The sequence below is a fragment of the Carlito syrichta genome, unplaced genomic scaffold (assembly GCF_000164805.1).
Source record: "Carlito syrichta isolate Samal-C Ts95f unplaced genomic scaffold, Tarsius_syrichta-2.0.1 Scaffold304770, whole genome shotgun sequence".
In the NCBI taxonomy this organism is placed as follows: domain Eukaryota; kingdom Metazoa; phylum Chordata; class Mammalia; order Primates; family Tarsiidae; genus Carlito; species Carlito syrichta.
In genome coordinates, this window is record NW_007248866.1 from 305,460 (window position 1) to 330,954 (window position 25,495).

Sequence of the window (25,495 nt, forward strand, 5' to 3'; positions counted from 1 at the left end):
GAGTGTATCATTCTTGTGAGGGACTGCTGTGTCACAGAAGATCCCATAGGGGTCTCTGGGCACTATCAATAGTACTCATGAAAGGCCAGTGTTGGATGCTTGCTATGAAGGGTGCCTTGACTGCCATGGTAGCACAGAGCATAGGCCTCATTTCCTTGCCTTTTTCTCTCCCATTCCCCAACCCTTGAAGATCGGTGAGGAGAGAAGGAAAAAAAAGAGAAAGGAGAAACAGAACGGTTCATGACTTCAGTCCCAGTCTCTCCAGGAGCATCCCCTGAGATGAGGATCCATGTGAAAGTGATTCATTAGACAATGTTCCCAGGAAAAATGGGCAGAGGAATGGGGAAGCAAGATGAGGAAGGGAAGGAGGTCAAACAAGTATGCAATAGAAGCTGACTGTGAGATGAGGATTCTTGTGAAAATGATTCATTAGGAAGTGTTTGAAGGTGGTATTAAACAAAGTCCTGTGTTATTGCTTTAGCTTAATTCCACAAGGACTCAATGGAGACAACGTGGGTCATACCTCAGAGTTGGCTCCATTAGGATCAAAGAAGCCTGAGTACTTATACCTTAAAACCCAGTAGTGTCGGTTAATGTAAATTCCAAGACACTTCCCACTTCTAGATATTCTTGCTAGAACAGCATGTTCTAGCAGCTTGAGGGCAGTCATCTGACAGAGAGGCACTGGTACTGGGTGTTAAGAATAAATTCAGACTGGGAGCAAGAGTGCATGAAAAGGGTGAAGGGAGGTGCAGGGGTCTGAGCAAAGTCCTGACAGTGTTTGCTACAGTCTGGTCCATTGCAGATTCTTAGTCAATGCTGCATAAAGCTTTGATTGGATGTAAAATTAAAGTTTGTTTTAATCTGAACTGCACTTTTCAGACCTGAAACTAAGACTTTTTATAGCTGAATGTGTAGGAAAGAAAAAGTCAAAAAATCTATTTAATAAAAATAAATGACATATTAGTATACTATGGACCTTATCAGATTGAGGAAGTTTCCTTCCTTTCCTAGTGTACTGAGAGTTTAAAAAAAATTATAAATGGATATTGAATTTAGTCTAATGCTGTCTTTGCATTAGACATGAGTTGATACAATCATATGGCTTTTCTTCTTAGAGTGTTAACATGGTGAATTACATTGATTGATTTCTGAATATATTGAACCAAACTTTCAGTCCTGGGATGAATCCTGCTTAACTGTAGTGTATTATCTTTTTTGTATATTACTAGATCCCAACTGTTAATATTTTCTGAGGATTTTTATGTTTATGCTCATGAGATATATTGCTCTGTACTTTTCTTGTATTAATTTTCTCTACTTTTGGTATCAGGGAAAATGCTAACCTCATAAAATGAATTGGGAAGCAGTCCCTCTTCTATTTTCTAGAAGAGATTGTGTGGAATTGATGTTATTTCTTCTATAGATGTGTGGCAGAATTCTCTAGTTAAGAGATCTGGGCCTGGGGGTTTCTTTTTTGGATGGTTTTAAACTGAATTTAATGTCTTTATAATATAGAACTATTCTGTTTATTTAATCCTGTGTAGGTATTTGCAATTTGTGATTTTCAAGACATTGTTTTACTTCATCTAAGTTATTAAAATGTTGTGCATAGTTATTCATATGTTCCTTATTATCCTTTTAACCTTTTCAAATTCTGTAGTGAAATAACTACCTTTATTTATTATTTTCTTTTTCTTTCTTTCTTTTTTTTTTTTTTTTTTGAGTCTGGGTCTCACTCTGTTACTCAGGCTACAGTGCGGCAGCATGATCATGGCTCATTGTGGCCTCGACCTCCTGGGCTTAGATGATCCTTCAGCCTCAGCCTCCCAGGTAGCTGGCACTAAAGGCATGCACCACCACACCTGGCTAATTTTTTTATTGTTTGTAGAGATGAGGTCTTGCTATGCTGCCTAGGCTGGTGTTGATCTCCTAGGCCCAAGTCATCCTCCTGCCTTGATCTCCCGAAGTGGTGGGACTAAAGATATGAGCTGTCACGCCTGACCTGTTTACTTAATTTTGCCTGGAACTGGAAGCTCTCAATAAATGTTTAAAGCCTTAAAATAATACATTTTATTATTTTTGTATGTTCAAAGTAGAGTTGAATATTAAATATATTATATCAATAACAAAAATATGTGGGAACCCCCCCAGATATTTTGGAATTAAGCAATATCACCTATGGATCAAAAAGACTTCACAAAATAAATTAGAAAATATCTTGAACTGAGTAAAAATGACAAGATGTTATATACAAACAGTGCTTAGAGGAAATTTTATATAGTCAATCCTTATACTAGAAATTATAAGGATCAAAAATCAAAGAATTATCACTCCTATTTAACATAGTACTGGAAGGTATAGTCAGAGCAATCAGGCAAGAGAAAGAAATTAGAGATATCCGATTAGGAAAAGAGGAAGTTAAATTATCCCTCTTTGCATGTGATATGATTCTATACCTAGAAATCCTGTAAGTTCCACCAAAAAACTCCTAGAACTGATAAGTGACAAAATCATTAAGTAAAAATCAGTTACATTTCTATATACCAACAACTTTAAACACGCTGAGAACCAAATTAAAAACACAATCCTATTCACAGTAGCCATACATACATAAAAAAAAACAACAACTCAGAATTCACCTAACCAAAGAGGTGAAAGATCTTTACAATGAAGTCTACAAAACATGGCTTAAGGAATCAAAGATGACACAAACAAATGGAAGAACATTCTATGCTCGTGGATTGGAAAAACCAATATTGTTAAGATGTCCATACTACTGAAAGCAAATTACAGTTTCGACACAATCCCTAACAAACTACCAGCAACATTTTTCACAGACCTAGAAAAGACAATACTTAAATTGATACAAAAATATCCCGAATAACCAAAGCAATCCTTGGCACGAAGAATAAAGCTGGTGGCATCATACTCCCAAACTTCAAACTTTACTACAAGGCTACAGTAACCAAAACACTGTTTTTGGTTGAGTAGACACATCGACCAGTGGAACAGGATAGATAGCCTGAAAATAAAACCACAGACTTTCAGCCAACTCATTTTTGATAAAGTCAACAAAAACAAACATTGGGGAAAGGATACTCTATTCAGCAAATTGTTCTTGGAAAACTGGCTAACTATATGCAAAAGAATAAAATCGGACCCCTACTTATTACCATATACAAAAATTAAAATAGATCAAGGATTTAAACATAAAATCTCAAACTATAAAAATCTTAGAAAAAAAAGAAAAACCTAGGGAACAGTCTCCTAGAAATCAGCCTAGACAATGAATTCAAGTCTAAGTTCTCAAAAGCAAAAGCAACAAAAACTAAAATGGACAAATGGGACCTTATCAAGCTAAAAAGCTTCTGCACAACTAAAGAAACCATCAAGAGAGCAAAGAGATAACCATGGAGTGGGAGAAAATATTTGCAAACTATGCATTCAGCAAAAGCCTGGTATCCAGAATCTATAAGGAATTCAAATGAGTCGACATTAAATTGACATGGGGCATTAAAAAGTGGGCAAAGGACATGAATAGACACTTCTCAAAGGAAGACATACAAGAAACCAACAATTATATGAAAAAATGCTCAGCATTTCTAATCAACAGAGAAATGCAAATCAAAGGTACAATGAGATACCATCTCACACTGGTCAACATGGCTTTTATTAAACAGTCAAAAAGCAACAGATGTTGGTGATGCTGTGGAGACATGGGAAAACTCATATACTGCTGGTTGGAATGTAAGCTAGTTCAACCCCTTTGGAAAGCAATTTGGAGATCTCTCAAATAACTACAAATAGATTTACTACTTCACCCAGCAATCCCAGTACTGGGTATATATCCAAAGAAGCACAGATCACTGTACCAAAAAAAAACACCTGCACAAACAAAAACAATGAGAGCTGGCAAAAAAAAAAAAAAAAAAAAAAAAAAATTAAAACAAGCCTTTTCGGAACTGTAGAGATTAGTCAAAGGCTTAAAACAATCTGAAAAGTATTTATTCAAGAAAAACATCTAAATCTTGGTTTTAAAAAAGTGAGTTTTGTGGTACTTTTCCTATGTTAATCATTTTCCCCAGGTTCATGGTAGCCTTGAAAACCAATAGCCTTATCACTATAGTAGATGTAAAAATCAGCCACGTGGTGGCCGTTGAAGGGGAAAGAATGAGTTTGGAGCTACCTAAAAAGCTCAGTTTCCAGAGAACTATCATTGCTTTACCTGTTTCAGAGCTCTCTGAAGACCCTCATTTTTTGACCTGACTCAGAGCTTGTTCATTGCACCTGATTTGACCATTATTTGACCTGACTCAGATATGGTTCACTGCAAACAGCCTTTTCCTTGGGGCATTTGTCAAAAACAATTAATGACAAGTGTTAAACATGGAAGCTGCTTGAGGCTGGGATGACAGTTGGGGCAAAGAAGAGGTTGACCAAACACTTAAAAGGGAAAGTTGCAAAATGATATTTCCATTGAGGCTTTGAAATGCTCTGAAGTATATTCCTGGGAATCTAGAAGGCCATGCACATGTGCAGGGATATATACATGTCCACAGACCTGAGAAGGTAACGATTCTTCACTTCTGGCTGACCTTGAGGTTTTGCATAGCAGTAAGTGAATGATAAAGAAGAGTTTTCAACTGTTGGAGCATCGAAGTCATGCCCCAACGAACAAACAGAGATCCCTGACAAAGGTTGGGAGACTTATTCCAAGGCATTTAAGAATATCTTTGCCTAATCATTAGCCACCTACACACAACAAAGAATATAGATTTTACAGAATTAGTTCAGGACAATCACTAAACAAAAGGACATTAGCATCAGCAAGAGCAAACAACAATAACAAATAACCCTAGGGAAGAGGGAAATCTGATTTCCAGAATTCCACACTATATAATTTTAAATGTCTAGCTTTCAACAAAAAAGTATTAGACAAGCAAAAAAAACAGGAAAGTGTGACCCAAATACAGGAAAAAAGGAAAATACTCAATAGAAACTTCTGAGAAAGCGTAGGCATTGGATTTATTAGACAAAGACTTTACAGCAGCTCTTATAAATATGTTCCAAAACTAAAAGAAACCATTTCTAAAAAACAAAAGAAAAGCATGAGAACAATGTCTAACTAAATAGAAGATACCATTAAAGAGAAATTATAAAAGGAACAAATAGATATTTTGGAGTTGAAAAGTTCAACAAAAAACTGACTAGAGTGTCTTGACAGCAGATTTGAACTGGGAAAAAAGTGAAATGAAAAAAGTGAAATAAAATATTCACTATCGTGTCTCAACAGCAGACTTGAACCAGAAGAAGAAAGAATTACTAAATCTGAAGATAGATCAGTTAATTGAGACTATCTAGTCTGAAGAAAGAAAGAAAAAAAGAAACATGGGCAGAGCCACAGAGACCTATGGGACACCATCAGGCATACCAACACACACGTAATAGAGAAGACAGAAAGAAAAATGGGCAGTAAGAATACTTGAAATAATGGTTGAAAATTTCCTAAATTTGGTGAAAGACATTAATTTACCCATGTTGGAAATTGTGACAGGTGTATGTAGGAGAGAGGCTGCCATATTATAAGTGTGTGTTCACAGCTCTGTGTGCTGATTGATAATAGTGAATCATTTAGAGAGCAAAATAAACATTAATATATTTATGCACATTATGTACTTATACAAATTCTATGAGTGGTGTTTCTAGAATTAACAAGGTTTGGAAGCAATACATCCTGAAATCAGCCATTTTGAAAAGTAGAGCTATTAAACTTGATATTTGAATACTAATCAGTAATTTTTGTTAGCTTTAAAGGAATGCTTCTTTTTGCTCTACTTCCAGGAAATATCCTTAACTTTTATCTTCCAATTCTTCTTCCAAATCATTCATTTTGGTTATAATATTTTTACACCCCCATGTATTTAAGTGTGTATACTTTGATAGTTTTTTAAAAATTAAAAAATAAATAATAGAAGAGAATTCCCCACAGCTCGATGGTGTAGCTCCCAGCAAATTTTCTGCACAATGGATTAAAATGGGTCCATGGCTAGTACTATTGCTTGAATTTCACAGTATATCTAGGGAGCTAAGATAATTAAAGATTTCTAAAGAGAAAAATTTTAAGGTAATCACTGAAAGAATAAAAACCAGATGCATAATTTCTAAATCATTAAAGAAAATGCAAGAAAGCAACAACAATAAATATTTAAAAAGCCAGGAAAGAAAAAAAGGAAAAATATGGTATGTAGCATGAAATCCTATGACAGAAATCCAAACATAACAGTAATTATAGTAAATGTTAGTAGGTTTAATTCTAATAAAAAACGATAGGATTTATTTATAACTGGATTGGGTAAAAAAAATCCAATTATATGCTGTTTGTAAACTGTGTATATATGTTTAAAACAAATACACAAACATGTTTAATATAAACATGTTAAAGGGAAATAGATTCTAGACAAACACTAATAAATATTAGAGCAAGTGAAACATATGACAAAGAGGCTTTCAGGTGAAAAGCAAAAGTGGCATCACACAGTGATAAAATGCACCTGAAATGAGTCCTGGATAATTATGTACCTAAAGGAGTGGATCTAGGCCGGGTTCAGTGGCTCAGCTTGTGATCCCAGCACTTTGGGAGGCCGAGGAGAGTGGATTGCCTGAGCCTGTGGGTTCGAGAACAGCCCTGGCAACTTGGCGAGACCTCGTCTCTACAATAAATAAAAAATTAGCTGGGCATAGTAGCGTGCCTGTAATTCTGGCTACCTGGAAGGCTGAGGTGGAAGGATCATCGGAGTCCAGCAGGTCGTCGCTGGCGTGGCCGTGAGTGTGCCACTGCACTCCAGCCTGGGCAACAGAGTGAGACTCCAGCTCAAAAAATAAAAAACAAAAAACAAAAAAAAAGAGTAGTGGATCCAAACCACATAGAGCAAAAATTTGTGGACATATAAGGAGAAATTGATAAGGTTCATTGAAGTCATTGAAGAAAAACTCACCTTTTCTTGTGTGAAAACAGAATAATGTAAGTCCCTATCTTTGAGAATGGACACTCTAAAATCAGAAATTTGTTTTCTTTTATAAAGGGAATCCACTTAAAAGTAAACTATAAAGCAAATCACCTGGACTTAAGCTGGGCTCGGTGGCTCAGCCTGTAATCCTGCGCCTTTAGGAGGCTGAGGTGAGTGGATTGCCTGAGCCCGCGGGTTCGAGACCCGCCTGGGCAGGCGAGACCTCATCTCTACAATAAATCAAAGAATTAGCCGGGCGTGGTACGCGCGCCTGTAATTCCGGCTACTTGGAAGGCTGAGGCGGAAGGATCGCCGGAGCCCAGCAGGTCGAGGCTGCAGTGGCCGGGAGTGGCCACTGCACTCCAGTCTGGGCGATAGAGTGAGACTCCACTCAAAAAAAAAAAAAAAAAAAGGACTTGAAATACAGATGCTATACCATGCATGTCTTATTTTGAGAACCTGGGTATACAATTTCGTGAACTAAACAAGAACAACAACAAAGAATTATTTGTGAAAACTCAGGCCAGGGCAAACGTTGCAAGACTAAATTTGGTGTCTGTTACATTTTATTCTAAGTGATAGATTTCAAGACATAAAAATTCTCTTGTCAAATCATCTTATTCAGGAGGCTGTTTTTTCCCATAGGAAATGTGAACTTTCTTTTGTATGGATATCAAGGTTTGGGAGAAATATTTAGATAATGATGAGAAGTCATAATGTATTGCTAGTGTAGGGAATAATAATTTTCTTAAAATACACATATTAGTCTTTGTAGATGTAACTGAATTTAAAATAAACTATTTTAAAAGCTTTGTAAAAATCAGTTTCTTATTTCATGCACTCTAAAATCTCAGTGCCATGCCTAATGTATAGTTAATGTTTTGAAGCAGCTGTTATACATTTGTCTTAAAGTTGCAGTTAATCACAACAAACTTCAATTAAATAAAAGCTTCTGACAGATTCTAAACCTAAAATATAATGCAAGTCTTTGGTTTTTCCACACCAGTAATCAATAATGAGATAGAAGATATTTCTTGAACATAAGATTGACATGAACTTAAAGATTTTTTGGTGAAGGTGTGGATAATGGGTATCTTTATACATGGTTGTTGAGACGATAAATTGGTAAAGTCTTTTCAGAACAACTGGTATCAATCCAATTTTTGATTTTAAGGCAGATGTTTCTACTCAGCAATTCTATCTCCAGATATCTAAGAAAAAAAGTTGATTCTTAGCACAAAAAGGCATGTATAAGCCTATTCACTTCAGCATTATATATAAAAGCAAAAGATACAAGAGTCTAAAAAAAATGTATCAATACCCAGGCCAGTGTCTCATGCCTGTAACCCAGCACTTTGGGAGGCCAAAGTGAGACAATTGCTTGAAAACAGGAGTTGGAGACCAGCCTAAGCAACATCCCTACAAAAAATTAAAAAATTCCTTTTAGGAGGCTGAGGTGAGTGGATTGCCTGAGCCCGCGGGTTCGAGACCCGCCTGGGCAACGAGACCTCATCTCTACAATAAATCAAAAAGTCAGCCGGGCGTGGTAGCGCATGCCTGTAATTCCGGCTACTCGGAAGGCTGAGGCGGAAGGATCGCCGGAGCCCAGCAGGTCGAGGCTGCGGTGGCCGGGAGCGGCCACTGCACTCCAGTCTGGGCGACAGAGTGAGACTCCAACTCAAAAAATAAATAAATAAATAAATAAAAATTAAAAAATTAGCTAGGCATGATGGTGCATGCCTGTAGTCCCAGCTACTCAGGAGGCTGAGACAGAAGGATCACCTGAGCCTAGGAGGTTGAAGTTATAGTGAGTTGTGATTGTGCCACTGCACTCCAGCCTGGGTGATAGAGTGAGACTCCAACTGAATTTCTTTTTTTAAATTTAAAGAATAAAAATGTATCAATAGGGAGTCATTAAATAAGGTCTGGCATATCTAAATTCTGGAGCACTATGCAGCCTTTGACAAGAAGATGGCCAATGGCATGGGAAGATCAATTTTACATGTTACAGAGAACATTTTACATGTTATAGAGAAAAATTTGTAAAAAACCCACAACCTACTATTACCTGTGTGCGTATGCTCATAGGTATATAAATACACACAGAAATATATGCGAGACACGTGTCAAATTGCACTCTCAGGACTTAGGGGTCAGAGATGGGGTACATTTCTTATTTCACTACCTTTCTCTGACCTCTTATGCCCAAGCTTTCAGTGAATATATGTTCTAAATTAGTGGCCAGTATGGTGCCATCTCCTCCATAGCCATATGCACAACCAAGACCTCCTTTCACCAGGACACCTAACAATCCATATGAGAAATTTTTGCTTTTCAGCTGCACAATCTGGGCTTGTTGGATTTTAGAAGTTCTAGTGCCCAAGGAAAGAACCCATCCATCAAGGAAGACAGCCTTGGTTTTGTTTAAATTTGAAGCTGAGACTGACTTCTGGCTGATTTGAGCTTCTTCTAATACTGAACCATTAGGCAGAGGGTGGTGGTAATTGTACTTTTGGTAGTGATTGATTCTGATTGAGAAGTGAAAGCAGTCTGCTGCTTCTTTCTGAGGGAAATGGAGGCTAAATCTATATTGAGACTCACTGGGACGTCACATAATATTCCCATGTCCTACAATATTAATGGTCAATGGAAAATTGTCGTGACTCAATAAAGACAGGACCCCTAAGGACTTGGGCATTATAAAAATGAAGTTATGGGTCACTTCACCAGGTTAAAAAAATCTTGACCAGCTGAGGTTCTGGGCGAGGGTAAGGAATCATAGAAAAGGTGGTGGGAGAAGGAAACTATGATGGTCAACTGTGAAAGGCATCTCAGAGACAGAAGCACTTAGGAAAGAAAAGAAGTTTCCTTGCCAAGAAGTTGCAAAGGAATCGGATTTTGGAAGGACAGGTTTGTAAAACAAAAACCACAACAGGTATTGAAAGGGAAATTCTGAAAGATTACTATTGCTAACAAGTTTTTATCAGTCTACTCATGACAGCAAAACCTAGCACTTTTCTCACACGATTTTCATATCTACAAAGGGTCATGACATATCCAGGCATCAGTATTGTGAAAGTCAGAGACAGGGTTATTTTTCTAGGGAATCAGCAATTTATAGGAAATGCTCAATATTTAACTTATTCTGGGGACTAGAAGGAGAACTATTTTTCTGTGTGTGTGAAATCCACATGCAATTTATCAGCAGATCCTATTCATGCCTATCTTCACAATATATCCAGAATTGGAACTCTTCTCACCACCCCCATGCACCCACCATCTCATCTCTCATCTGAACAGGACAGCAGTTCCTAACCTGGACTCTCTGATTCCATACTTGTTCCTCTGCATGAAATTCACAACACAGAAGCACACTGTTACAGTTAACATGTAAGTCAGGTTATGCCATTCCTCTGCTCCAACCCTTCCAGTCTGCCCCTCTGACTTGGAGCAAAAACAAATCCTTCATACCAGCCTGCAAGGTCCTAAGGAATTGGTACCCCATGTTTTGTTCTGTGACTCATCTGCTCTTCTCCTCTCTAGCTTACTTCTCTATAAAATCTCTGGCCACTCTGGCAAAGGGAGGCTCCTCATACCCACCAGACATTCTCCCACCTCTGCCCTCTGCCTGGAGCACTCTTCCTCCCAGAGCTCCTAGTGACTTGCTTTCTTACCCCCTTCAAGTTTTGCTCAGCTATCACCTTTTGTGGGCCGTTTTTGGCACTCTATTCCCAAGGAACTATTAAAAATTGACCCTATCTCACATCCCTGCTATTTTCCCCCCTAGCACTGTCACCATGTGACTTCTTTTTATTTGATTCATTTTTTTCTTTCTTGGCACATCCAGAATGCAGAAACACTTATTTTGTTCATTGATCACCCATTAGAATATAAGCTCTATGAGGGCAGGGCCTTTTTGTCTGTTTGTTCACTTCTGAATTGTACTGTTTGTGAAGGAGAGTGCCTGGCATGCTGTAGACATTCAAAAGTACTTGTTGAACAGATTAATCAATTCATGTATGAGTGAATGGAGAAACAGGCTGTTTTTTTTTCATGGAAAGTTCAACAATGTAGACATGTGAATACAATACAATACTTAGGTAGACACAGAGATGAGCTACCCAGATATCCCTTCTAGGAAGGACTTTGTGTACCACTGTGGGAAGTGTAACCTCAGGCAGTCAGTTCCCTTGAGCTCGTGCCCCTGCTGGGTTCACTGGCATTTAGTGACAGTGAGATGGGGATGTAAAGGCCCCCCACATGTCAGCCCAATGGGGGACAGCTCCCGAGGGGGCAGTACTGTTTGAACTCCTAGAATTCCCTGTTGGGTTGGCTGAAGCTTTGTCTCCCTGGCTGTTCTGCTTCCCCCTCTGTCCAGCACTGTCTCTTCCCCCTTCCTTTTCCTAGGTGTTGATCCTTAATAAGTTGCTTGCACCTCAAATTTGGTCTCAACCTTGGCTTCCAAAAACCCAACCTGCAACATATATTAATCAAAGTACCAAATAACAAATCAATCACATATTAATTTGGGTTTAACCAACAAATAATAAATAAAAACAAAACATGAAAACAAAACTGGAAACAATCTAAATGTCTGCCAATAGGGCAATACTTAATAAAGAGATTATGATAGGTATGATGAAATGAGGTGCAAGTGAATAAAGTACATTTTGTGAACTGATGGGGAGAAATGGTCCTGATACATTTTCTGTGTACACAGAAAATATAATCTAAAATGTATTTACTCTCCTCCACCTTTTAAGACTGTTCCCTTCCTATTGAAAGGGGCATGTGCATGGATTCAGGGCAGCCTTCCTAGGGATTGGCAGGGCTCACCAGATGAAATCGAATCTTGTCCATGAAGATAGCATGTGTGTGGAGAGCCTGGCCAGGGTGTTGGACTCCCTCCATTAGGAGCCAAGCCGTGTGATCTGAGCCTTAGTCCATTATTCAAAATGTCTCTGAAGGTGTTTCTCAGAATCAAATGGTTATATAAGGTGTCTGGCACAATCCCCATCACAGATTATGTGCTCAATAAAAGTCTGCTCTTTTCCTGGCTCCTCTCCTTCCATCCCGGCCAAAAAATTCTATTCTCTGTCACCCCTTTTCCTTCTTTTGAGTAGAGTAAGGCGAGTGAGGCCAGAGCTGGGGCACTTAATGGCTGAGGCCCCAGAGGCTGCTCAGATGCCAGGGATTTGGTCCAGGATTGAGCAAGAGTGGAGAATGGGCTCCTCTGGGCCTGGGGGTGTGGTGATGGAGACACCAACAATTCTGGGAAACTCAGAGACAGGAAGTGAAAGGCATTGTAGGGTAGAGGAAAAGCAGCAGAATGCTCCTCTAGCCCCTTTCTGGTTCAGCCCCACTCCCAGATGGTAAAAATGAGGAAGTCAGGGGAACTCCAGAAAAGGGAAAGGGAGTAGACACATTTTGGAGAAGGGGAGCAGAATGGACCACATGTCCAACTCCCACGGCATGTGCAGTCTCTGCGTGTGTTCCAATTTCAATTCATTCTCATTATTTTATTTATTATGCAAAGCTGAGGAAATGAGATGCCACAGATTATAGACTCCTGGGCTATCAGACACCAGACCTACAGTATTATGGTCACGTGTGTGGTTCCTCTTTCTGTTGGTCCTACCTCAACTCTCCAGGACTCAGTTCTTCCAACTCTGACTCCTCAACTCTGGTCATTGCTGCACAACTAACGCAAGAATCACAATCTCCAGACTTCCTACAGGTAACTGGGCTGGGGGTGCCTTGTGTTAGAGGAAGAAAGGAGAAGGGGACTTTAGGTCTTGGGTAAGGATAAATAGGAATAAATATAAGGGGACGGTTTGGGATTTAATTACCAAGTGGAGACTTGAGACTCTAATCCCTTCGCTGAATTCTAGATTGAATGATGGAAGCCATAATCTCCAGTCATAAACTAAACTCAAACTTGGCCCCATTGATAGTTCGATTCCAGCTTTATCTCTAACCTCAACTCCAGTCATGCCCTAACCCCAACACTAACTCCAGCTCCTACTTTAACTGCAACCCCAGATTCAACTTGAATCTTTTTTTTTTTTTTTTTTTTTTTTTTTACATCTCCAATATTTCATGTTGATTGGGACAACAATTTCAGGAAGATATATGCACAATATTAACATAGGTAAATTATAAAAGGGCACATGTCAGCATTCAATCTCAAGATGATTATTTCTATAGATACAAATATGTAGTGAACACATAATTTCTGAATGGAAAAGATGCATAGAAACTTCAAATGATTATTACTTTTGATGATAAAGAGTGATGGTGAGACCAGAACAATGATTTAAAGCTCAAAATATATATCTTAGAATACATTTCATTTCCTTGCATAAAAGAGAGGAGTGGGGTAAGAAAGATGGAAAGACAGGGATAGGAATAGAACAAAGGATGTACTGTGTAAGCTGTTTAAGCCTACCACAAAATGCTGGGAAGGTGGCCATGCTTTGTCTCTTTCAAACTTCTGAAGAGTTCTGATGTAGAAATTGGATGAGAAGTCTTCTATCCATGGTAGACATCCACATCAACTTTTTTTTTTTTTTTTAATAATTAATCAGTATTTTTATTATAGTTTTGTGGGGTACAGTTAAGGGTTAGGTGTACAATTACGTTTCATTCAGACACCCTGTTGATAAGAGGTGTTTTCAACTTGAATCTTAACACTAACCTCAACCCAAAGTTGAACTTCAACTCTGTTTTATTTCTAAATTCAGTGCCAAACTTAGGTCCTTTTCTATCCATGGCTCCAACATGAGTGTTGACCCCAGTCCTAGCATGAGATACAACCTCAAGTCCAGCCCCAATGTTAGATCCAGTCCTGGAGATACATTTAACTCCAACTTTACCTCCAGTTTCAACCCCAAACTCAACTCAACCTAGGCCTGAAGCCCAGACCTGATCCCATTTCTAACATCAGCTGCAAACCCAGGCCCATTTCCCTCCTAGCCCTAACCCTGGGCTCATTTTCAATCCGAGCCTCTCCTTGCACCTCAATGCCAACCCTGACCTAGGCTCCAACCTAGTCTCAGCCTCCTCCTTTGCCCTGGCTCTTCTTCAGCCTGGCCTTGACCCTGCCTTACTTTTCAGCTCTGACAGCCTTAGACATCTCTTGTTGACCCAAGTATGGCAACGAAGTATGAAAACTTCCAGCACTTGGAAAATGAGGAGAAAATCCAGGGAATTAGAAATGGTAAGAAGGAGAAACACTCTCCTCAAATGCCCTCTTAATATGTTTAGGATTTCTCCTGTCATGTTCTGTCTGCCTCTCTGTGCTGGTGGGTCCCCCAATCTGAGGGTGTCAGGCCCCAGTCTCTGGGGGCCTAATGTGAAGAGGACTTCAGATCCTCAGAAAGACTGGGACAGGGAGGGCCACAGTGAACCTGGCCTCCTAATCTCTGTGGGGCGAGGATGAGAGCTGTTCATTGGTGGAGGGGAAGATAAGGAAACTCATTTATGAACCTGATGGTGCAGATGAGTGGAAGCCTGCAAAGGGCCTGACTGTCCCCAGCTCCTTCTGTGTCCTCCTACCCCCTCCAGCTCTGACTTCACATATCACCATCGTCCCCTGTGTGTTGGTATCTATGGGTCACCGGGAGTGTGAGGGACTCACGTGGCCGAGGACTTGTGCTGACTCCTGAGGACAAAGGCCTTGGCATCCCCACCCCGCAATCTTCCTCATTCAGCCCTGCCCCAGCATTCCCTGTGCCCAGCCCTCATCCCTAGACAGGTCCTTGGGCCCTCTCCTTCTTCCATGTCTGTCTTGTCTTGAATACTCCTCATCCTGACAGCTTCTCCTCTTGCAGGGTTGCTTCCAATCCAGTCCCTCCTGCAACGTCTCTGCTCCAAGCCCTACCTCCTCCTGCTCTCCTTGGGCCTCAGCATCCTGCTGCTGATTGTCATCTGTGTGGTCGGATCCCAAAGTGAGAATCATGGGTGGGCAGGGAAGAGGGAAATAATGGGGTGCAATGAGAGGGTGGTGATGAGGGCAGTTATGGGCATCAGGAGCAATGATGGGCACAGTGCTTGGGGCAGTTTTGGAGATAACAATGAGTCACGACAATGGCAGTGCTAGCCTCAGCCTAGGGGCTGTAATGGGGCCACTGGTGCACTGAAGGTGGCATCAGTGGGGTAATTGATCAGAACAGTGGTGGGATCCTTGAGGAAACAGTGATGGGCCCATAATCAGGATGGTTGCTGGCTCTGTTGCTGATTAGTTCGGTCTCACATATGTTATGCAGTCAAATGACTTTACCTGTCTGAGCCTCAGTTTCCTCATCTGCTATGCTGAAGAGCAATAGCACCTGCCCCACTGGGCTGCTGTGAGGATCCAAGTTGACAATACATGTGAAGTGTCCTGATAAAACTCAGCTCCAGTTGGGCTCGGTGGCTCAGCCTGTAATCCTGCGTCTTTGGGAGGCTGAGGGGAGTGGATAGCCTGAGCCCGTGGGTTTGAGACCCGTCTGGGCAGCGAGACCTCATCTCTACAATAAATCAAAAAATCAGCCGGGCGTGGTAGCACATGCCTGTAATTCCGGCTACTCGGAAGGCTGAGGCGGAAGGATCGCCAGAGCCTGGCAGGTCGAGGCTGCGGTGGCCGGGAGCAGCCACTGCACTCCAGTCTGGGCAACAGAGTGAGACTCCAACTCAGCTCCAATCGTCATATCCACCTGTCTAGATTCCAAGGTTCAGAGGGACGTGGCGACCCTGAGGAGAACTTTCAGCAACTTCACCTCAGACACTGTGACTGAGATCCAGGCTCTGAATTCCCAGGGTGAGCCTGACTTGGACAGGGTTCTGGGCTGGGGCCACGTGGGGGAGAGGGGAGCTGACCCTTGAGCCCCATCATCTCCAGGCAGCAGCTTTCAGGAAATGATAACATCTCTGAAAGGTGAGGTGGAGGATCACAAGCAGAAACTGCAGGCAGGTAAGAGAACTTCCTAGATGGTGGGGGTAGGAGGAGGGCTGGGCTCTCCGACAAAGGTGGGGGTGGGAGTAGCCTCCCGATGCTGAACTGCCCTCCCCTTCAGCTCATGGCTTGAAAGACAACGTACTTTCTCTGGAAAGCAGGCTGGAGAAACAGGAGCAGGAACTCAAAGCAGGTCTGAAGGCTGCTCCCCACTCCTGGGCATGATGTGTGTGGGAGGGCAGGAAGGTTCCTGGACTGGGTCCTGTGCAGGGGCATCTGAGCTTTGAGGACACACTAAACAGAAGCCCCTCCCAGGGCACTGTGCCCACTGCCCATCTGTGTGTCCCAGCTCATTCCCAAATGCTCCTGCGAGTCCAGCAGTTGGTGAAAGACCTGAACTCCCTGACTTGCCAGATGGTTGTTCTCAAGAACAATGGTGAGGAGGGTGTGGGGAGTACCTGGCTCCACTTTTCTGCCCACAGCCCACTGGGTCACACCCAAGCCCTTCCACCCCCTTTCTCCCTTTCAGGCTCCGAAAAGACCTGCTGCCCCGTCAACTGGGTAGAGCATGCGGGCAGCTGCTACTGGTTCTCTCAGTCCGGGGAGACCTGGCCTGAGGCTGAGAAGTACTGCCAGCTGGAGAACGCTCACCTGGTGGTCATCAATTCCAGGGAGGAGCAGGTGAGGGCATCTTGTATTCAGTTCCCAAGATGTGTCCCATTCAGGGAAATGGTTCTCAAACTTGGCTGCCCATTGGAACAACCCAGGAGCTTTAGCGATGACTGCCATCCGAGGAGAGATTTAATTGGCCTGGCATTGGGATAAATAACCCCAAACTTCTCAGTTGATCTAATGAAGAGCTAAAGTTTAGAACTGTTAGTCTAAGGAGTGGCTGGGATGAGGAGAAGTCACCATTGCCCTTCTGCCACCCCAGAATTTTGTCCAGGGACGTCTAGGATCCTCATACACTTGGATGGGCCTCAGTGACCCTGAAGGAGTCTGGAAATGGGTGGATGGGACGGACTATGAGAATAACTTCAAGTGAGTGCACCCTGGATTTCTGTGCCCAATGTCCCCCATCAGCTCTGTCCCCCTGGGGTCTGACCAGCAGCCCCTCCTCCCCCGACCTGAAATCTACTCCATCTACCCGTCTTATCTTGCTGTTGTCCTCTCCCCTCAGGAACTGGAAACCAGGCCAGCCAGATGACTGGCATGGGCATGGGCTGGGCGGAGGCGAGGACTGTGCCCACTTCCACCCTGACGGCAGGTGGAATGACGATGTCTGCCAGAGGCCCTACCGCTGGATCTGCGAGGCAGGCCTGAGCCAGGCCAGGGAAAGTCACTGAGCTGCCTCCAGATAGACCACTCAGCCATGAAAATATCAGTGGCGAAGGGGATTTTTCCCTAGACACTTCCTAGCAAGACCTCTCTGGGAGTGGAATAAGCCCTGGGAGATTGGAAGCACAGCTATCATTTTTTTTTTCTCCTTAACTTTAAAAAGACAAGATAGAGCTTCTAAAGGTTTTTTTTTTTCAACTTTAAAAATAAACTTTATTAGCTGGGCTCAGTGGCTCAGCCTGTAATCCCGCACCTTTGGGAGGCTGAGGTGAGTGGATTGCCTGAGCCCGCGGGTTCAAGACCTGCCTGGGCAGCAAGACCTCATCTCTACAATAAATAAAAATCAGCTGGGCATGGTAGCGCATGCCTGTAATTCTGGCTCTTGGAAGGCTGAGGCGGAAGGGTTGCCGGAGCCCAGCAGGTCGAGGCTGCGGTGGCCAGGAGCGGCCACTGCACTCCAGTCTGGGCGACAGACTGAGACTCCAACTCAAAAAAACCCCAAAAAACAAGCAAACAAAAAAAACTTTATTGAGGTGTAATTTTTACATAATAAAATGCACCCATTTAAAAAGTAGAGATGATTTTTGACAAATATAAATGCCTAGGTAACCACCACTTCTATCCTGATAAAGAACATTGCCATCACCCCCACAAGTCCCCTCATGCCCTTTGCAGTCTAACCCCCTCCCTGTCCCCAGGCAAATAATGTTCTACTTTCTTTTACTATTGACTGGTTTTGCCTATTCTAGAATTTCATATACATGAACTAATATAGTGAAATAATATAGTATATACTATTTTGTGAGACCTTAGATGTTTTATGTCACTTGATTTTTGGCAATATAAAAATGGCAGATGGGAAAAGCTAGGTAAGTAAGGCCTTGGAAAGCCCTATGTTTTTTGAAAAGAGCATTTTCTTCTCATATACATTTGAGTTCATATATTTTCTTTCATTTAATCATTGTGTAAACTTGGGGTCATTAGGAAATGCAATTGTTTAATTTATTTCAGAGATCCCAGAGTTGTTGGGAGAAGTAGGTAAGATCTCTATGTGTATTGATTAGCTGCAGTTATATAACAAACCACCCCAAAGTTCATTGCTTATACAATCAGCATTTATTGTAGCTCATGAGTCTATAGATCTGATCTGGTCAGGTTTGACTCATCTTGTCTGGCTCCTTCATGAGTCTGTGGTCAGTTGGGATTGGCTGGTCTGAGGTAGCCTTGATCCCATGTCTGACATTTGGCTGGCTATGGAATGGGACAGTGGGGATGACTGGGCCACACTACGCTAACCTGAATTTGTTTATAGAGTGGCTGAGCAGGGTTTCAAGAGATTAATTGGTAGAGTGCAAGGACTCCGGAGTCAGGTTTGGAACTGAAGCATCATTTCTGCTGCATCCTATTGGTCAAAGCAAAGAACAAGGCATCTCAGATTCAAGGACCAGAGAAATAGATTCCACCTTTTGATGGGAGGAACTACAATATATCATATTATGTAACTAATGGCTATAGAGAGGGGTGGAGATTGCAATTTTTTGTTTCAATCATTCTATCATACTACGGGGAAGCAGTTCAGCTATAATATTAAAAACCAACTCATACGTAAGTTCTTTAAGAGAGGGCAGGACCCATTCATTGTTGAATTATCTGTACCCTGAAAACCACCTGGCATATAGGAGGGTCTCAATTAGTGTTGATTAAAAATAAAGGGAATGAGGTCAGAGGAAAGGTATGGGAAGGGCAGAATTTAGCTTCTGGAGGGTAGCACCCCTCACTTCTCCTTGTCCACCAACATCACTGGAAAATCATCAGGCTGAAACAGAGAGAGACCTTGGCGGGAAGTGCTCAAGAACCAATGAGGGCTGGAGGACACTGCCTGGTGTGAGAGATTTCACAAGCAATGGTGGCACATGGGTGGCTCTGTGGGCACCAACTACTGGAATTCAGTACAACCAAAGTGCACAAGGCACAAAAGTCCTTAGGTGGTCTCAGGTCTGCCAAGGGTACCACAACAGCATCAAACCAATAACCTGGGGTTGGGGTTGAGCTGAGGGCTTGTAAAAAGAAGAAAGAATATCAGGAAAGCTTCTTGGCCTGAAGATCTGACACCATTAGGTAATCAAGAGAAGCCGACCCCCCAAGAGAAGATATCACTGCCTCTGCTCAGGCTGCGCCCCCATGGGCTCATTTCAAGTTGCTCTCATTGGCTCTTTAAAGTGGGTGGTTGCTGGTGAGCGTAGCATGGGGCCCACTGGTGGAGACGATCACTGTGCCAGAGAGGTGTGGAAGGGTGGTGGGTAGCCAGAGGTTTGATGTCTAGTGTTCTAAATATTATCTGTATACTTTTATTTTATATCTTTTGTATTCCTTTACCTTATGCATTGTACATTTCAAGATCTGTTTAAGATTTCTGTAACTCATGAATGAGTGAGCCACAGAATGGTAAACCTAGTTCAAAAGGGTATGGGGAGACAGAAGTGTTTTTAGTGATGGAAATGAAGAATGTGGGAATAAGATTGCTAAATTAGAGGCAAAACTGGTGAGAGCCTGAAAGTGCTTCCGGCAATTAACAAGTTCACCCTGGCCTTGGATGTCAAGCAGCTTCTCCCCTGCTTGAGCTGGCTCACAAGTACAGGCCAGAGTGAAGGAAGAAGCAGAGACTGTTGGTCTGGGTGGAGAAGAAAACTGCTGGCAAAGAGGATGTCGTACGAAGAAACTGCCTGTCGTTTGAGCAGGGGTTAACACTGTCACCACCTTGCTAAAGAACAAGAAGTCTCAGCTGGTGGTGACTACACAGGACCTGAATCCCATCAAGCTGGGCTGGCTGTCTTCCTGCCTGTCCTGTGTTGTAAAGTGGGGGTCCCGTACTCCATTTTCAGGGGAAAGGTATGACTGGGACATCTAGTTCTCTGGAAGACCTACACCACTGTTGCTTTCACACAGGTTAACTTGGAAGACAAACTCTGGCTAAGCTGATGAAAGCCATCAGAACCAATTGCAAGACAGAAATGATGAAATCTACTGTCATTAGGGAGGCAGTGTCCTGGGTCCAAAATCTGTGGCTCATGCTGTCAAGTTGGAAATGGCAAAAGCTAAATAACTTGCCACTAAATTGGATTAAATGTGTACTGTTGAGCTTTCTGTACATAAAAATAACAAAAATTCTCCTTTAAAAAAAAAGACACAGATATTTCCCTAAAAAATAAACTTAAATTTTTATTTCAGCAGAGGAAATATGACCCTCTGTGTTTTGAGGTCATTAAATGTTTGCAATAAAAATACGATTAATCATTTCGTGTACTTAAATGATGTGTTTGTTGAAGGATTTAGCACCTTCCTTGAACAACAAAATATTGCTTAACTGAGAACAGTCCTCTTCTTAAGAGACATTGGAGTATCTTTATTTTGCTTCTAAACAGTAAGAAAAACAACTCCAGTTGTTAGATCAAAAAGTGTTATTGTAAATTGAGCTGAATTTTAAAGAACTAGTTTTAGATTTTAGGTATGTAGGTTGTCCTCCCCCGCCCCATGAAATCAGGAAGTGTGACCCTGTTGTGGACAGGATCAGGGGACAGCATAGTCACTCTGGGCAAGAAAGAGGGAGCAAGGAGGGAAGGACAGCAACACCCACACCCAAGTTCAGAGCTACCTTCCACCCCAGTAATTCCTCTACAGAAAAACAAACCACTGAAAATACAATCAAAGCTCACCTGATGGCTAAGGCTCTGCCTTGTAATAATAGAATGCAGATCGCTATGACCATGGGAGCTTAAATTGGAGGAATTTATCCAGAGGAAAGGAGGAATTTCCTCCACTGAGTGGCCTAGAAACTGCAGAGAAAAACAAAGAGGGGGAGGGGTCAAGTTGCTTCAAAGTAGCCATGGGGTGTTGTGGTGGGCCAGAGGGATCAGGCCCTAAAAGGAGAAAGGTGGACAAATGTCATTGCTGATATTACAGATGGTGCAGCTATAAAAGCAATTATATCGTTTTACACTGGCCTTCTTTGTTGGCTCTAGAATCTTGCAAAAGAGGAATTTAATCAATCAAATATGGATTCCAAAATAGGAATTCAGTAGTACAAATCCTGCTGGATGCATTCCTCACTTATGGGATTTTACTATAAAATAATACTAATTTGTTTGGACAGTACAGATTTTTAAAGATGACCATATACTTTATGTGCACCTATTCTGGAAGGGATACAGAGTTTATGAGCGCAGATTCTGATGACCAGCATGAAGATTTGTTTTGTGGACAAGCACAGCCTGCCATTTGGAGACTGCTTCTGTATTTGTACACAAGTATATTGTTCTTTCTGTGATTTTTACCCCCAATAACCCTCCCTCCCCCCAAAAACAAGTAATTGCACTCTTACTGTCATAATAGTGATATTTGACCTTTTGGGCTCTTGAATGAAGTGATACTTTGCAGCCAAGGGAGGTTAGTCTTAATGTTTCTGATCATAAATGTTCAGAATGGGATGCAAGAACTATACTATCCACAATGTCCTCCCCACCCTTCCTGAGAGATGCATACCTGGCTCTTCTCCACCTGCCCAAGGCTCTCTTGGCATCTGTGGTACATCCCTCCCACTGTGGAGGTCTGCCTATGGCTTCTGCCTCCCCAAGTCACCTTGAGGCCCTCTTGTGTAACCAACAGTCAAAGCAGCTCTGACGGTGAAGCGGCCTCTGCTCTGATCAAGGTTGAGATTCTATGTCTATGATCTGGCCAGGCTGCCCTTGATCATGTATCTGAGCCTTTAACAGTTGCCTGTTTTGAGCCATTGGATTAGAGAGACAGGCCTATGTGTTGTCACTTTATTAATAAGGGTGTACTTCCTACATATCCTGAATTTGCTGGGTTAGAGAGGAGAGATGCTCCAATGATTTGCTTGGCTGACAAACTGAAATCTGGTGGCCTCAGTAGTGGTCTCTGCTGATTGAGGTTGAGATGATACCAAACTTCCCTGGCATAATGTAGAAAAAAACAATCCAAAGGCTGGACCTCAGCAGAGTGAGTATAGTGAGTATAAGAGAAGACCAGTCAGTGACCCTCGCCTCCAGTAGCAGGTTACAGATTAATGGCATTGGACATGACAGAGCATGCAATATATAAATGAATTCATTATTTGGCTGTAGATCTGTCTTCCCTGCCTGCAATGCTCTGCCAGCACCATTCTCCATGGACTTTCAGAAAGCCTTAATCACTGTCATGGTATACATAACACACTCCAGAGCAGGCAACTCATTTTTTAAAAATTATTTTTTTATATTTTAAAGATGTGGGGTACAATTCAGGATTAGGTACATAAGTAGACACCCTTCAGGTGAAGTTTGGGCCTCCCATTGGTCCTCACTTCACCTAGTTTGGGATCAGTTACCCTTATTGATGTTATATGTCCTTCCGCTCCCTCCCTCCCCTGGGAGTGTCTTGCTACTGCCAGTCCCTTTCTTGTAGTATTATGATAAATGTTCAAGGTCCACTTATGAGTGAGAATATGTGGTTCTTTGTTTCTGTAATAGATCACTAAGTATGATAGACTCTAAATCCATACAGGTTGCAAACAATGTATTTTAAAGAAAAAAGTGCAGCATATTAGTTCAAGCTATGGAATTCACTAATCTTACCATATACTCCATCACCAAGAAGCAGCTTGTCTGATACACTATTGGAATGACCTAGTTAACACTGCATAACTGTGCCAGCTCTAGGACAACACACTGGAAGATGAGGCAGCTAGAATGCTCCATAGACTTTGAACAGTTCCTCCCATAGTCAGAATTTACAGGCCCCCAAATTAAAGAATTCCTTTCCCTGTTACAGTTAATAACCCACCTGGGTTTGGCTTCTGTTCTACTAACTTTGAAGGTCACAATTCCCAAGGGCGAAATGTTTCCACCAGGAAACATATTCAGTTTCACCACACTGGAAAGTCAGGTTTCTCACATGGCTATTTAGGGTCTCTCCTACCACTGAACAACAGGAAAGAAGAAGTTTCTGTACTCTCTAGGATAATTGATCCTGGTAATCAAGGTGAAAGGGGTTGCTGCTATACCAAGAGGGCAGGGAAGAATTTATCTAGAACTCAGGAGAATCCTGGGGCACCCTTTGGTGATCCATACCTTATAGTACAATTTCATGGAAAACTATAACAATCCAATAAAACCAGAAAAAACAAGGATTCAGACACTTCAGGAATGAACATTTGTGCTTCCCCATCAGAAAAAGACCTCCTTTCCCTGTTACAGTTAATAACTCACCTGGGTTTGGCTTCTGTTCCCTCAATGCTTGTTGAAGGCAGGGGGAACATTCAATGGGTGGTAGGAGAAGGAAGTTACATTGACAACAGCTTTGCCATCATGGCAGAAATAAGGGCTGTAGCAGACATGCATATTTTTTCTTGCTTGTTACAGATTTGTATATATTAACCAATTCCTCCCCCCCATTTTATATAAAGAGTGTTGGTGGCGATTATCTTTACATTTTAGTTTTCAGTTCACAGACTATCCAAGTGAGCTTGTGACTAGAGGATAAACTAACATCACTCAGAGATGGATGAGGTGAATGATAGGATTTCTTGTCTCTCCTTTCTGGAGTATCTTTATTAGAATGAAAAAGTTGTACCATGTTAGGTGGTAGTATGATATTGTGTGGAAGTTAGCATGAGTAGAAGGGTAATAATCTTATTGAACCATCCTTGCATTTCCTAAGAAGGTATGTTTAGTTGTAATGGGCCCAATTTTTTTTATGTATTGCTAGAATCTGTATTCTATTTGTTAATATATTATTTAGGAATTTCGCATTCATATACATATATCTAAAATAGATAAGCACAGCTTGTGTAATTTTTATTAAGCTTTTTGGAATTAATGTTCTGACATTGATAAAATAATTTGGAGCTAAGAGTAAATTTCAAATGTTCTAACCACACACACACACACACACACACACACACACACAAAATCCCTAATTATTTGAGGTGATGGATGTGTTATCTAGTTTCGTTTAATTATCACACATTGTATTTATAAATCATATCATCACTTTGTACCTCATAAATTTATACAACTATAAATTGTCTATATATAATTTACATAAATAAATACACCAACCTAAAATAATAATAACTTAGACCAGGTGTGGTGGCTCGCACTTGTAATCCCACTGTTGACAGAGTGTGAATCAAAGATGGGGGTGATGGGGCCTGTTTGGAAGCTCATGGGAATGTTCAGGAGGAAGAGAAAGTGTGTTCATGAAGAGAAGAGACACACCCTGGAATAAATGAGTGGGTGTGGGCTCATGGTCTCCCATAGGAGCAGAGAGCACACACCCACATGGCAGGAGGGAAGATCAGGTGTGTGAGGACAGTGCAAGCAGCATGGTTGGATATCCTTGAAGGTGGGAAAGCGAGTGAGTCTACTCAGCTGCTGTGCCAGCAAATCTCAGTTGTTTTACACCACACAAGTATGTTCTTCACTCACTTCACAGACCAGTGCAGGTCAGGTTGCCTTCCTGGAGTGATCAGGGATCCAGGCTCCTCATCCTCATCCTGCTGCCCATTACAGCCTCCTCAGGGACCTCCTTGGGATCCTTCCATCTGGGCAGCTGAGGAGCATAGAGAAAGAGTGCAGAGGACCAGGCACAGAACACTTCGGCCTGGCCTGGATGCCGCCTACACGTCAGAAGTGGTGTAGGCCAGAATCCGGTCACATTGCCCCAACCTACCTGCAAGGGAGACTGGGAAATAAGTGCCCCAAATGTTCAAAGAGACAAATATGTGACTCTCTAGGCAGTCTGCACAGAGCATGAGGGGGAGCCCTGAGCAGATTGCTGCCATTTTCTCAGTGAAATAAGAAGCAAAGTCATTGGCTGAGAGTGAAAAAGTATCAATGCGAGGAGCAAGTGTGAAGCACGACCTTGGAGAGGCATTAATAGAGCCTGTGGAACGTCAGGTGGTGCTGAAGAGTCACTTGAAGTTGGGCACAGTTTTAAAGTCAGGCGGGCCTTCATGTGGCGGTGGTTTAGCTGTTGTAGTTGTTTCCTATAGCCACATTCAGCTGCTCAGGTGCAGGATCAGAGGAAGAAGAAGGGAGGATGTAACTGGGGATGGGGTTTTGCCTGGTGAGAAAGAGAAAGAGGAGCAAGGGAACTCAGGGTAATCAAGCCGTGATTGCAACGCTGCACTGTAGACTTTAAGGGCCATGAGAAC

The 25,495-nt window shown here is 41.9% G+C and overlaps 1 protein-coding gene and 1 pseudogene across 1 annotated transcript; both read left to right on the plus strand.

Moving 5' to 3' along the window:
• The first annotated feature begins 14,162 nt into the window (after positions 1–14,162).
• On the plus strand, positions 14,163–17,291 carry CLEC10A (C-type lectin domain containing 10A). Its single transcript, XM_008060936.1, has 8 exons — positions 14,163–14,229; positions 14,843–14,959; positions 15,715–15,810; positions 15,892–15,963; positions 16,295–16,399; positions 16,475–16,626; positions 16,880–16,986; positions 17,126–17,291. Exons 1-8 carry the CDS (start codon positions 14,163–14,165, stop codon positions 17,289–17,291), a joined length of 882 nt encoding a protein of 293 aa, XP_008059127.1.
• Positions 17,292–19,464: 2,173 nt separating this feature from the next.
• On the plus strand, positions 19,465–20,407 carry LOC103263252 (annotated as a pseudogene).
• Positions 20,408–25,495: the final 5,088 nt, after the last annotated feature.

Bases quoted from the DNA above. Each gene is read 5' to 3' on its own strand.
- CLEC10A (XM_008060936.1), top strand. From the start codon at position 14,163: ATGGCAACGAAGTATGAAAACTTCCAGCACTTGGAAAATGAGGAGAAA. The intron at 14,960-15,714 runs GTGAGAATCATG...CCACCTGTCTAG, and splicing joins CTGTGTGGTCGGATCCCAAA to ATTCCAAGGTTCAGAGGGAC. The intron at 15,811-15,891 runs GTGAGCCTGACT...CATCATCTCCAG, and splicing joins CCAGGCTCTGAATTCCCAGG to GCAGCAGCTTTCAGGAAATG.